The 13,785-nt window shown below is 41.8% G+C and overlaps 3 protein-coding genes and 1 long non-coding RNA gene across 4 annotated transcripts; all 4 read left to right on the top strand.

The window, feature by feature from the left end:
- The first annotated feature begins 139 nt into the window (after nucleotides 1-139).
- LOC135633822 (uncharacterized) lies at nucleotides 140-1,977 on the top strand. Its single transcript, XM_065143760.1, has one exon. The coding sequence runs from the start codon at nucleotides 140-142 to the stop codon at nucleotides 953-955; it is 816 nt and encodes a 271-aa protein (XP_064999832.1). The 3' UTR covers nucleotides 956-1,977.
- Nucleotides 1,978-3,191: 1,214 nt separating this feature from the next.
- On the top strand, nucleotides 3,192-5,913 carry LOC135633226 (small ribosomal subunit protein eS25-like). The gene is made up of 4 exons (XM_065142440.1): nucleotides 3,192-3,323; nucleotides 3,415-3,489; nucleotides 3,599-3,733; nucleotides 5,577-5,913. The coding sequence occupies exons 1-4, from the start codon at nucleotides 3,321-3,323 to the stop codon at nucleotides 5,688-5,690; spliced, it is 327 nt and encodes a 108-aa protein (XP_064998512.1). The 5' UTR covers nucleotides 3,192-3,320; the 3' UTR covers nucleotides 5,691-5,913.
- A 1,961-nt stretch (nucleotides 5,914-7,874) lies between these two features.
- Nucleotides 7,875-8,183, top strand: LOC135633821 (uncharacterized). The gene has a single exon (XM_065143759.1). It carries the CDS (start codon nucleotides 7,875-7,877, stop codon nucleotides 8,181-8,183), a length of 309 nt encoding a protein of 102 aa, XP_064999831.1.
- A 4,219-nt stretch (nucleotides 8,184-12,402) lies between these two features.
- On the top strand, nucleotides 12,403-13,365 carry LOC135632866 (uncharacterized). Its single transcript, XR_010494840.1, has 2 exons — nucleotides 12,403-12,695; nucleotides 12,976-13,365. It is a non-coding gene; the product is annotated as an uncharacterized LOC135632866 (long non-coding RNA).
- The last annotated feature ends 420 nt before the right edge of the window (nucleotides 13,366-13,785 follow it).

The following is a 13,785-nucleotide window of genomic DNA, read 5'->3' as shown; positions in this document are numbered from 1 at the left end:
TTTATAGCACGATCGTAGCTTCACCACCTCTCCTTCAAATCTCCAACCCGTCTCCTGGCTGTTCTTCCCCTCTCCCCACACGCTTCTCCCTCGTCAGGTCGATCGTTTCTGATCGAGGTCTCCGATCGACGTCGAGATCATGGCTGCCTGTGGTGGCTTGACTTCGCTGTTCGAGAAGCCAGTGCCGGAGAAGCCGACGCTGATCGAGTCCTTGTCGTCATGGAACCAGATCATGTCCAAGAAACCAGTGGACAATGCCCGCTTCACAGAGATCCTCGGCGAGCTCCGTTTCCAGGAGAAGCCCGCGCCGCCTCCGGCTTCGATCCATCAAACGGTACCTCCCCCCGTCGCGGTGGATCGAACTCTGTCCTTCGACTTGTCCGATCTCTGCCAAGAGAAATGCGCCAGCCACTCGTCCTTCCATGCGCTTCTTGGCCTGCCCAACAACCAATACGTGTGCTCCGCATTCGCAAGGTGCCACGACGGCTTCCCCCCGAAGAACTCCGACAAGCTGCAGCTCTGCACCGAGAGGCTCGGGTCGGAGAGCTCCGACGACGTCGACGACCTGATCGAGGAGGACGTCGATGACTGGAGCAGTGATCAATGGAAGGAGAAGATGGATGCGGAAAGGCAAGCCCTCGCCAACGGTGGGATGTCGGGCAACTGTTCCGACGTGAGGACGAGGACAGGCGGCTTTCCCCCACCGGTGTCTTCCATCGGCAAGAGTGGCAGGCCATGGATCTACTACCAATCCTACAGGAAGGACGGGAGGTTTGTTCTGACGGAGATCAGGATCCCAACTCAGGAGTTCTTGCGTGCTTCTCGCCAAGATGGCCGACTTACGCTGCAGCTAGTCCATCCGGATGGGGACATCGCTGAAGGAGATGAAGGCGCAGGCGAGAACGAAGAAGAGGAAGATGAGAAGACAGAGTTAAGCCAAGGCAATGATCATTAATACATATGATTAGTCCATGTTCATTACTTGTTTCCTTGCCCACTCATAGGGATTCCCGAGGTAGTTTCCTTCCTTCCTTCCTTCCTTCCTTCCTTTTGCAGAAAAAGAGAAATCACAGGCAAAAAAGAAAGAAAAAGGAGATATAATTAACATTCTTTATGCTTTTATTCATTTAGATGTTTGTAGTCAGAATTGAGGAGAATAAAAGTGTTTTGGTCCTCTTGGAAAGACAAGGCTGAGGCAGGCATCGAGGTAGAGTGCCAAGTGCACTGCTAGATTTGTGAAAAGTAGGAGGCACCAAGAAAAATTGCAGAAAGAAAATGTTTAGACTTGACTCATATAATTTCTGTGTTGGCACAGTCAGCTGTCAGATAAATAAGATGAAAAGAGGTTTGCATGACTTCAAATTGGTTTCTTGTGTTTTCTAATTTCAATTTACATTAGCTTTTTTTGCAGAGGATGGATATCATAACAAGTGATTGGTAAGTTTTGTAAGTGCATTAAAGACATGCTTCATATCTGTGCTTCTTGTCTTCAAAAGAACAGAACAGCAGAGTGATCCGAGTGTTCTTTTGTGGACAAAATGGACTGCAGAAAATGAAATGGTGATCAGGCAATGAGCTTCAAGAGTGGGATACTGATGACAATATCTTTCCGGTCATGCAAGATCCAAACTTTTAGCTTGCAGATGATGTTTTAAGCTGATAACATCACAGCAAGCAGAGAGCAGGATGGAAAGATAGATATTGTGATGGCAGTCTGGAAGAGAAATCATCTCTGAGAAGACCATGAATTCAAGATTTACACCAATGCTTGTGCCATACACTCTTTCAATTCATTTTGTGAGGTTCACAGGGATCCCATGATAGCCATCACAAGAGAACCAAGTCAAGTAAAGAAGTATTCAGCATTTTGCAGGAAAAAAGAAGCAAATGAATATATATATATTGATTGAAAGTTCCAAGTGCTGGCATTCCTACCTTTACAGATTGGTGATCATGATTTCTGAATTTTCCTGGTGATCGCGGCACGGGAATGTATGTTTAAATCTCTTGGAGAATAAAATTTATTTTCTTCTTCTTGTTGAAATATTTGGAAGTAGCTACAAGTTTCATCTTCAAATGAAAATGCTTCAAGAACTTTGGGGGAAAAAAAAATGTTCTCAAGTCATATACTTGAAGACTTGACTTTGTTCATGTCAATCTCAGCTGGTAAAATTTCTTCACCTTGGCCATTAGCAAGCATTTCCAGTTGTCAAGTTGGCCTTGTCTTCCTGCAGTAAAAGCCCTCTTAATTGTCATAGAATACACAACAACTCTGGCAGATCTATCAGATCCATGAAGTTCTTTAAACCTTGGATTGGATTCCTGTTGACTCCTTTTATGAAAATTAAGACATTATAAACACATTTTTTAGATCATACTTTAGGTGTTAGGTGTGAGAATTAAGATTATTGAGGCCAGAAAAGGAACAATAACCCACACATTGTTGAGGATGAAGAACTGCTTGCTCATAAGGACAGCAAAGTATCTCTAGAACATAAGTGTGACTTCAAATTGTGATCTCTTCAACCATTTTCTCAGATCAACAAATGCATTGCAGGCTATTATGTGGGTATTTGAATATTATGTATTGTGGAAATATGTTCTTCATGAAATCCAGCTCCATCTGGATCAGATAGCCATGTAGCTGAAGACCTGAAGGTAGAATTCAGGCCTTCCTGCATGGTTGTATGAGCTTGCTTGGCACATAGTTTGATAAGAAGATTCATAAGCTACATAAATTAATCCAAGAATGTCCATTGAGAATCCACCATGACATTCTCTTAAATTCCATCACAAACTTGTTGAATCTTTGATAGTCTTTTAATCTGAACCTCAGTGATCAAGCTAACTATGCTCCTACCTCTTCCCATACTTCTGAAATGCCACAACATGAGAACAGTTAATTGCCCCTAAAACATGCATTGTGAATGTGCTTGAAAACTCTGGCTGAATTCTTCATATATATATATATATATATATATATATATATATATATATATATATATATATATATATATATATATCAGAGATATAATTGGGCCGAATTGTTGAGCTCAGAGATATAATTGGGCTGAATCGTTGACATCCGAGATACAATTGGGCCGGCATGAGTGGACAGTCTGGATCTTAAACTCAGAGGTACAACTTGGGCCGAATTGATGAGCTCAGATATATAATTGGGCCGGAATTAGGTTCTCACAAACCCTAGCAAGCCCCTTAAGTCGCCCTTCTCCTTTTGTAGCCGTCAAGAGCGAAATCCCTGCTTCTTCTGAAGCGCCGCGGCAATCCCTCTCCCCAGCGTTTGTATTCAGAGAAAAGAAATGGTAAATCGATCGGCATCATGTCTTTCTTCGCTCTGATTTGACTCCGCCGATGGCTCGATTTGCTTACGGTCTTGTCTGACTCGCGGGACAGGCGCCCAAGAAGGAGAAGGCCCCCGCCGCTTCTTCGAAGCCGGCCAAATCCGGTGGAGGCAAGCAGAAGAAGAAGGTACGTGGTGATTCTTGGGCCGAAGTTAGGGCCTTTGGGGGGGGGTGGTTCTTCTTTTCTTGGTTTAGGTTGAAATGGTGGTCAAGTGGATTTATGGTTTGGATTGCAGAAGTGGAGCAAGGGAAAGCAGAAGGAAAAGGTGAACAACGCGGTCCTCTTTGACCAGGCGAGCTACGACAAGATGCTCTCCGAGGTTCCCAAGTACAAGCAGATCACCCCTTCTGTTCTCTCCGAGAGATTGCGGGTAAAAGATCTTTACTTTATTCTGCTCGATCGATCAAATGATGAATTCCTGCTGCGAATTCTTCGACACTCAATCTATGTAAAGTAATGTAGTGTTGCTTTGATTATAACCTGAAAGCTCGTCTTTTTTGTTGTTATTATTTTTTATTCTTTATTATCTTCTGCTATGACATCATAAATTTTGCTAGATGTGATTTATGTTGTCATAAATTGTTGGAGTGCGTATCTATATGGATGATTTGTGTGTATCTACCTTGTGCATCTGGAAATATGTGTTCTACAGTTTTGATATATAAATAGGTTGACTACGAGAAATAGAGACTTAAGCATGGCTAATCTTACTGGTTTGCTCAATCTTCTTCAGTCATTAGGCCGAGTGTATCCTCAACGATTTATGCTAAAATATTGTTGCTTATGTGCAAATATATAGTGCTTCCTGAAGAGCGATTACTGATTAAGCATTGACTTGTTACGGACATCATTCTGCTAGGCTCTACCATAGGTCAAAAAATGGCCATTAATTGTTTTAATTCGTGGTTTGGAAGATTAATAAACGAAAGCTTTGACAGCATGCATTTGAATTGCTACCATTGATGAGCCTAATGTTTTTGGTTCATCTTCCTAATTTCTTTTTTGCCCATGGTTTCTTACTTTCATATTGCCCTGTCTGTCTGATGTTCTTAGAATTTTTCCTTAAGCTTTACAAGTTACAATTTCACATGGAATAATAATGTGAATCCTCTTTGTACTTGCAGATCCAAATCATCCAAAAAGAGAAAAAGAGCTTAAAAATTAAACATTAAAAGAATGAATCATACTTATTTAACTTTGATTACTATAAAATAGGCTAATTTGATTATCTCGAACCCATGGTGTTAGAGTAATATTACTCAGCATATTAGTATTGTTCCTCCTTAAGATTATGTATTGGGCAGAAGCCTGAGTGTTTGTGCAATGGATCCTTTATGTTATCAAATTTGTTCTTTAAAATATTAATCAAGTGTACAGTCTAGTTTATGGGATCCAATTTTCTGCTAATAGCTCGATATGTGTTGATAGACTTTACACTTTGTGCTAATGAGAGAAGGGAGAAAAAACAACTTGATTGACTGTAGTTGGCAATGGCAGTTTATCATGTATATTCATGTGCCTGTGTAGTTTATTTTTAGTTGCTTTGTTGGATACTGTCAATGTTTATGAAAGTGACATCTCTAGCTGGTAGCTAAAAAACATGGAGCTGTATACTTGAGAGCATGTCATTGAGAACTACCGTAACTTTGACTAGCATGTCCTTCAATAAGTGGAACTGATGTTTTACCAGATTCACTAAATTGCTTTACTTTTGTTTATTAATCTATATATGGTGGTGGCATGCACTGTCACCTAATGTGACACAGAGCGGTTTTACTTTTTTTTTTCTTCAAATATTTGCTTCATTTCACTAACTATAATCTTGATTAAGGTTTCTCTTATAGTAGTGGTTCTTTATATACTTATGAATGGATTTCTGCAAATAAATTGTTTTCTTCTTTTCGACCTAATTATGGTTCATATTTTTAAAAATCTATTTTGAAATTTTGTGTGTTGACTTGCTTGGAAGTTATATGACAATGTGGCTTTTTGGCTGCTGCTTCTTTAATGTTATTCATGCCACGGTAACACCATTTTGGATGCTTGACCTTAGTCATATTTAGCACTAATGGTGATATTTTTAATTTTCTTGTAATGATTTGACGACTAATAACTCATTTCTCTTTGCTCTTTTTTGAAGTTTGGGATTTTGTTACAATATGCATTACCATGAATTGAGCTCAGATAATATTTTTCCTATTTTGTTTTTTCAGATTAATGGATCACTAGCAAGGAGAGCAATCAAGGATCTGATGGCAAGGGGTGCTATCAGGATGGTATCTGCCCATGCAAGCCAACAAATCTACACTAGAGCCACTAATACCTAGGAGAACTTTAATCGCACCCGATTCTGTAGGAATTGGTACATGATGTTTGGTCGTAATCGAGTAGTTGCGACTTAAGTTTTTGATACTTCAGATTGAGCCTTGCTTGGTCAAGTATGGACACATCAATTTGTCTAGAGCATTTATTATATTCACTTGCTCTTTGTAGTAATTGGTGCGGTTCTGTACTCAATAGTCTTGCAATGAAGAAATAATGTGTCGACCATGGAAAGAAGGATGTTGATTTCTGTGAATTGCTGCTTTACGAGGTGTGGTGGTCGATGGTGGCTTCCATGCTGCAATGTTATCTAAAGCTCAAGCATAAAAGATTGCCACAAGCGGTGATCTACTTCCTCCACTTCCAGAGATGATCCTTCAAAGGCATGGGAATCTGAGTCCATTTGAAAACTCAACTGTTGAGCAAAGAGAAGTGTATTTTCTCTTTGAATGTTTTATGATATTAGAAAAAATTAACAACAATAATTTAGTATCATAATATATATATATAGTATTTATTATTATTAAAAAAATAATTAAAGGTCTTTAGGATTTTCTTAATTATTCTTAAAGAAGTGGCAAGTGTGAGAGCCATCATTACCGGAACAAACCTTTTGCGCGCATGGAAGTCTTAAAGGGCGGTAGAGCTTATTGTTTCCTTTAAAGTTGCGCTGCTGCCGTCCGTTGTTGGGTTGGTGGGTTAAGTGCGTGCATGCGACCGGCAAACTGAAAAGCGCCCGAGTCGCAGAGACTCAAGCAACGCTCGATGTTCGATTGTAGGCGGCGCCGTCCCACTTCGCTGCAGATAAAGTCGCGATCTTGCATCGACGACACGCCACCGCCGGCCATAGCATCCTGTAATGGCCGACCGAGAGAGAGAGAGAGATTGTTGTTGCTTGATGCAATGACGAACGTCATGGTGACGATCACCTTATCACCTTGACGTAGAGGTGGTGGGGGAAATCTCTGCGGTGACAAGAGGATGAGTTTGAGGTGGCCCAACCGAGGATCTACACAGGTCTATCGGAAATTAACAATCCAAGCAACAAAGATCTAAAAGTAAGGGAACTACAACTCCATATTATTTTGGCGTAGAGAGATCACACCGTTCCAAATCCTTTTTCGTGAGAAACACCAACATGGATGGCCACTGCATGCCTGCCAAGTCTCAAGGTGAGGATGAGTGCTCTTCTTCGGTGAGAACAGTAGGTATGGTTAAAGAAGACGGTCGTTTTCTTGGCTCCACTAGCCACCTTCCTCGGGCATGCGTGTTGACAACGTAATCCTATCCCCCCACCACTCCGAGCCTCCCTTCCATGCATGAATCATGCTCGTCTCATGTTCACCACCTTGTCACCTCATCATCTCCATCTCTTCGATCATGATCGAGACGGCATCCGTCTGAGTTTTGATCGATACACGAATCTTCGTTTTGATTATATATCTTGGGATGCACAACATGCTCATGAACGAACGCACGCTGCGCCAGCAATGGAACGCAACATCAGGTTGACTGGTGAATCCTCGTGGTCAAACCACCGCCCATGCTTCCATCGTCTCCTCTCGTTCCCAACCATCCACAGCACCACAACTAACGCCAAGTTGGTGGTTGCCCCTCCACTCGATGGTGAAAGTGAAAGTCTTAATGAGCTGATCCTTCTTCCATTCCCATATAGCATTTTTGTATTGCTATGAAAGGTTTCTTTTCGACATTTCCTCTTGATAGATTTCATATTCCATCTTTCCAATTGCTCTGCTTTCTAAGGGGCCCAATGGATGAGCTTTTGCTTTGCTAAAGTGATCTCTTTTCATGTTCCATCACTTTGTTGGCACAGAATATTTGCATGAACTAACCCACTTCAGCAACCCAATAGAAACCAGAATTTATTTGTGTTGGGTTGATATATATTTTTGAATTTCTAGAGTGAATATCTTTGAAGGACAAGCGATTCGATCATGGGAAGAGATGCACTTGTTATGGAAGATAGTGTGAGTTTTGTTGTTGATTCTCTTCTTTTGGAATCCAAATCTTGTGTCCCCACGATTTGATGGAGTCTAAGTGGGGGTCCTTTTCGTCCTGGGCATTCCTCCAACATCATTCCAAGCTAGAGTGCCATTGTTCACGTCTTCTTCCTTTTAAATACTGATGCGCTCCCCTCCCCCATCCTTGCATCCACCGTTGTAGTTGGCATGGGGAACTGCTTAGTTCGTGAGGAGAGGAGGGCGATCAAGAACGGAGAGATCCTAAGTTACCAAACACCTCTGATGGCTCAACAGGTGCGGGATGAATCAGAGGCCGCTGCAGGAGCGAGGGCCATCAGGATCAAGCTGGTGGTGACGAAGCAGGAGCTGAAGGAGATGCTGAGACAGGGAGGGGTGTCCCATGATGCCATGGCCTCTCTCATCCAAAGAGAAGAGAGCAGAAGTGGTGCAGGCGACAAGGAGAGGTGCATGGAGTGGAGGCCTACTCTAGAAAGCATACCAGAATGGAGCGAGTGATCTCTGCTAGGAATTGAGCTTTCGAGACATTATATACATGGATAGATGGATAGATAGATAGATAGATAGATAGATAGATACAAGTGATCACAGGTTTCTCTTTCTCTTTTCTTCTTCTATTTACTGACCAAAGAAGGCAAAGACAGGCCATGAAACTTACTGGTGTACTGTAAATTTCTACTATGCATCTCCTTTTACTTCCTGTTTCTTTAGCTAACAACACAGGGCACTCATTAATGTTAGAAGCCGGAAGAGGAAGAACCCCATAAATTGATGATCTTTCTAAGCATTTTGTTCTCCTTTTTTGACTCCATTATTTTCCCTCTCCAAAGAGATTTCACCCTATCTTTTCTCTTCATGTTGATGAAATCTATTAATTTTGCTATGTTGCTGCAACAAATGAGGTAAGACAGTAACATTGAAGTGTGACACCTTTCCACAACCAAGAAACCAGTAGGAGAAGAAACACTCGCCAGCCTCAAGATGATCCTCCACAACACAACCAGAGTGATGTCTTGGTCTAGATTCATGTTGCTTGGAAGTGGCAATCATGCTCGTCCATTATGACTAACCTGATACATGATACATACATTCTTCTTCGTCTTCCTCTGTTCAAAATGTTCTAAGAATACTGAGAGGAATTGTCATGGATGTCTACCACCACAAAAGCATCAATCTCCATATACATTAATCTAACTCCAGTTGCGGAAAACACAGTTCCAGTCACAGTTAGCCTGCTTCCTCTGCTCTTAGTTCTTTCTTAGCTGCAAGTAAAATTCCTTGTGGCTCTGCAGATGTGTGCTTCCTCTGCATTTAGTTCAAAATCTGCAAAACCTTCTATTCCAATTCTCGTCGGAGCAAAAGCAAATGACATCGGTTGTTTGAAACCGCAAAAATACATGATAACAGTGGCAGCATAGGCACATTATTCAAACACCAAAGAAGTTTTCAGAAGCTGAGGTTGAAGACAATGGAAGAAAGGAATTGCCGCTCAAACATGTCACTCTGACTGCCTTTGCACTTCTTCTGCAGTGGGCAAAACAAAACCAAAAAATGAAGATATCGTGTTTGACTATTGTAAGCAAATAAGTTTCACGAAAATGAAGAGAATTCACAATAATCAATAAATCCACCATCCTTGAGAAAATGAATGGTAAAGCAAAGAAAGAAAAAGTATTTAAATTTCGTGGATATAATAGCTTCAGTTGAATGCAATCGATAAAACAGAAACAGAAACATGTACTGCAATCACTCAAGAAGCAAACAATAGTCACAGGTCAGGATATATTACCCCGGCATTATTGCCATCCCACAGCTTGTGAACACCATACATAAAGCAGTTCGTAAGTACCACTGAGGAACTGAAGGTGTTTGCTTTGGTAGAAACATTTAATATAGGTGGCTTACCGACAAGTGCTCGCAAGGACAATGTACGGGGACTTTCAGGACAACGTCTCCGATCGAACTTTCTTACTTCTTTGGGTCAGGCAAAGTATGGTCCCCTCATTGTTCGTTCAGAACAAAAGACTTGTGAAATCGGACTATGTCATCGACCATTGATGTGGAGTCAAGTTTATTTTCCCGATTATAGGATTGGTGAGGAGTGATTTCTACGGGCTGATTTTGGAAAGTCGAGACAAATGACGTGACCTCCTATCAATAGTCATAGAGAGTAAGTGACTTCGAGTCTTCGTTTAGATATTGTTTACGTGACGGAAAAAGCTTAGGGTACCAGGATCCATCCATATCATTTTATATGCATGATATTACTCTTAATAGATTAATGTTGTTATCATTCTAATTATATATATATATATATATAATAAATATATATATATATATAGAGAGAGAGAGAGGGAGAGAGAGAAGCATGAATGTTTCGTGCAATTCTCTTACACTAGATCAAAACCGTCTGATCAAGGCTACACGCATCTTAAAGCTTGCAACGATATATTAACATACCACGAAAATACCAATGATATCGTTGAAGTACGACTGTTTCGTCCAGTTCCAACTAGATCAACGCCGTCTGATCAATGTTACACGCGTCTTAAAGCCTGCAACAAGGTCTCCTTCTTCCTTCGCAGCAAATGAAGCCGACACCCACCGCGGAGAACACGTCCGTCTGCTAACTACAGACTGCTCCGATGGTATTAACAGCACGGATCTTGAGGCGCCGTGAACTCTGCCCGCGGGGACCGCACTGTATCATGCACATGGTAGGCCTGTTCGTCCCTGTCCTCAAGCGTCTTCTCCTCCGCTACGCTAACCCTAGTTTATGGATTAATGGAAGGAAGAGCTAATTCCATCCCCAGCAACAACACATGCACATGAGCGCTCTCTCTGTCTGTCTCTTCATATCTGGAAGGAGGAAGCTACAGCCACCATGATAGATCCAGCCCTTGGAAGATGGTATAGATGTCCCCAGTTACTTCTCATTTGCTCGCGGCAACGGTCTTATCGAGGAGCTACATAAAGAAAAGGGCAGTTAGAAATAAAATATTTTATGTTTTACTTAAAAACTTTATGTATTTATATGACGATTTATATAATCTCTATATTTTTTAGATTTAATATAAATCTTTTTATATTCTTTTAAGAATCAATAATCAATTTACTTTATTTAATCTTTTTATATAATAAATATTTTTATTACAGCGAATTCTGTCCTGAAAAATATACACGCAGAAAATGAATTAGTGACGAGAACGAACACAAAGAAACAAACTCTACCGCATCGACCAATCTCACCCGTCGGATCATGATCAGATGATCGTCATTGCTCATCTTTGTTTCACGGACTCACGTCGTCACTCCATCGCCCATGTCTTCATTAAAATTAATTGGCAGTTCTATTTTCGTGCGCTTTTTTTTTTCTTTACATGAAGCAGAAAAAAAGAATAAATTATACAAAATAAAAACAAAATAAAAAAGGGAACGGCTTTAGCGATGCCGTTAGAAGAGTCGTCGCCGCGGGCGGCAGAAGAAGTGGGTGAGGAAGACGAAGCAGGTGAAAAGCGGCTCCGCGGCGAGGCCGCAGCTGAGGACGGCAAGGGCCCGGCGGAGCGATCGGCGTCGGTCCGACTCCGCCAGCGACGACGCCGGCTGGAGGTACGCGTACGCCGCCCGCTTCACGAGCCGGTTCTTGATCCGGATCTCCCCAGCGACCTTGGTGGCCGGTGGCGTCGGCAGCGGCGAGTCCATGAGGTCCCTTAGGCTAGTGTACCTCGTCCCGCGCTCCATCGCCATAGGGTCGCGTTGTACGTCGCCGCCGCCATTGGGGGTGGGGAGCCCCAGGTCGTCGAGAGCCCCCAGCCGGTTCGCAGGCTGACGTCGCCGTAGGGACGGCTCCCTGGTGGCGGAGGAAACCGGTCTCCAGTGCCGGATTACGAAATCGAGGGTCGCCGGCGGACCCGATGGTTTCCCCGCAGCGGCGGCTTCACCCGCCATCGGGACGAGAGAGAGAGAGAGAGAGAGAGGATTTATATATATATTTTTATTCGGTGGCTAATTTGACTTGCGCCCCTCGGTTTGACTTCGCTTCCAACAAAAACTAATATATTACAAAATAAAATATCAAAAATAGGAAAAACTAATTGATAAATGAAAATAAATCGCAGAGAATTTGAGGAAGGAATGAAGTCAACTATAAAGATTACATGTGAGATGAAGTGTTTAAGATACATTTTAAAGTTGGCTAATGAAAGGTGCCAACTGTCAAATGTTGTGTTGATATTGAATTTTGAGCCGTGCATGGTCACAATATCTATAAATCATATCATGAAGTAAAAGAAGAAGATGAAGGCAATATAAATAATCAATAGATTATTATAAGATTTTAAGATCGAATAGCATATTTTCTTTTCTATTTAAAAAATGGGGGAAAAAAATTTAATATATATAACTCGATCATTTGTTGATGTGGAAATAGGTTTAATTTTGGTGGTCTTTATGGAAATCCAATTGTAGCAAAATAATTTAACGGTTCGCCACGTGTCTAATCGATTTGACGGGTCGGAGTTTAATTTCCTGTGTCGAACTTGATCCAATGAGGTGAGGGGCCAACTATATTAGGCATTGATCAGGTTTGACTCGAGTCGATTCGAATCGACGGGCTACGATTGAGATGCCCGTCTCCGGCTCGATACAATCAAGCTATTGACGTCAGTGTTGCGATCTGCACCATTCAAACGAACCAGCTTTTGGCTCCAGTTCGCGATTCGAACCCATACCCCGTTTTCTATCCGCGGTGTCTCTCGTCTTCGGGAATCCATAGTTTGGTGAAGCGAGAGAGCCTTGGCTACTTGCTCCGATCCATCCATCGTCTCCTTGAAGGCTTCGAATCCAGTGGCCTCTTTAGCCCCTGTTCGGTGCCCTCCTTCGAGAGCCCCAGCCCTCCCGAAGGGCTTCCTCGGCCTGAGGGCGAGCAAGGGCTTCCGTCCTCTCTCCACCCGCTTGGCCTCTGCCAAGAGATCATCCTCAACAAGTTTCTGCGTCAAAGCTGCATTCGAGGTCCTTCCCTTGGACCTTTTTGTTATGTTTTTTTTTATGGAATTTGATGGCATTTGTCGTTAGTCCCCATTAATTTTGGTTCGACCAAGGTTCCCGTTTCCGTTGGGGTTTCTCATGGTTTTTTTGCATTTCTCATCTAGAATCTGACTTTGAAGGTTCAGCTTGATCTTTAGATATTATTGTTCTATAAATTCTCAAGGTGTCGGATGATTTGCTGTGATCGTGTTCGGAATGTTTGGCCTTTATCGGTTGATTGAGCGTGTTGTACTTCGTTTTGCAGAGCGACCTGCCTTTGGTTGGAAATAAACCTCCGGATTTTGAAGCCGAAGCTGTTTTCGATCAGGAATTCATTAATGTACGAACACGTTCCACCACCCGTTATATTTCTTTGATGTACTCATTGGTCCGATGAAGTGATTGTCGCTTTGATGTTGCTGATGATGTTAGCTCAGCTCTATACTGGTCGTTTGAAAGAGCACTTTTTTCCTTCCTGCACCGTTGCAAACATGGTTAAAGAGTTGCCATTTGTCACTCATCTTGGATGGGCGAGAACCAGACTCTTCTACACAGAGGCCTGGGATTCACTCCTCATCTCACTCAGTCTGTTGTATATTTATCATAGATGATCTCTATTGACTACGGACTTGAATGGGCAGCTTACTTTGGTCTAGGATGATCTTGTTTTCCTTGTGGCCTATGTTGTAGAACATGGTGCTCTTTCTCAAAAGGAACTTAGTCAAATATTACAGGGATGCCTATTTAATAATAAGCAAAATATTACATTTGCAAACCAAAAATTTTAATTATGGATTAAATGAGAACATAATGTTTCCACAAGATAATATGATGATGAATAAAGATTGTCCTACATGCTAAAAGTCTTACTGCATATTCAGACGTATTAATCAACCAAATAAATTAAATTAGTATGAGCTCATCATATGCCTTCCTCAATATTACACACATCTAAAAATGGTTCAGGGCATGAAATGATGTCCTACAGGTGTGAAGTCATAAACAAAAGTGTTGCATCACTTTCTATATTTTGTATCCACTTGCAAAATGAAAAAAAAAATAAAGGTTAGAAATG

Source organism: Musa acuminata, chromosome BXJ3-3 (genome assembly GCF_036884655.1).
Source record: "Musa acuminata AAA Group cultivar baxijiao chromosome BXJ3-3, Cavendish_Baxijiao_AAA, whole genome shotgun sequence".
NCBI classification, from domain to species: domain Eukaryota; kingdom Viridiplantae; phylum Streptophyta; class Magnoliopsida; order Zingiberales; family Musaceae; genus Musa; species Musa acuminata.
The sequence above is the reverse complement of the archived record's forward strand: the minus strand, read 5'-3'. Positions and strand labels throughout refer to the sequence as shown.

Coding starts and splice junctions, on each gene's coding strand:
- LOC135633822 (XM_065143760.1), top strand. CDS start 140: ATGGCTGCCTGTGGTGGCTTGACTTCGCTGTTCGAGAAGCCAGTGCCG.
- LOC135633226 (XM_065142440.1), top strand. Junction 3,490..3,598: donor GAGGCAAGCAGAAGAAGAAG/GTACGTGGTGAT, acceptor TTTGGATTGCAG/AAGTGGAGCAAGGGAAAGCA. Junction 3,734..5,576: donor TTCTCTCCGAGAGATTGCGG/GTAAAAGATCTT, acceptor TTGTTTTTTCAG/ATTAATGGATCACTAGCAAG.
- LOC135633821 (XM_065143759.1), top strand. CDS start 7,875: ATGGGGAACTGCTTAGTTCGTGAGGAGAGGAGGGCGATCAAGAACGGA.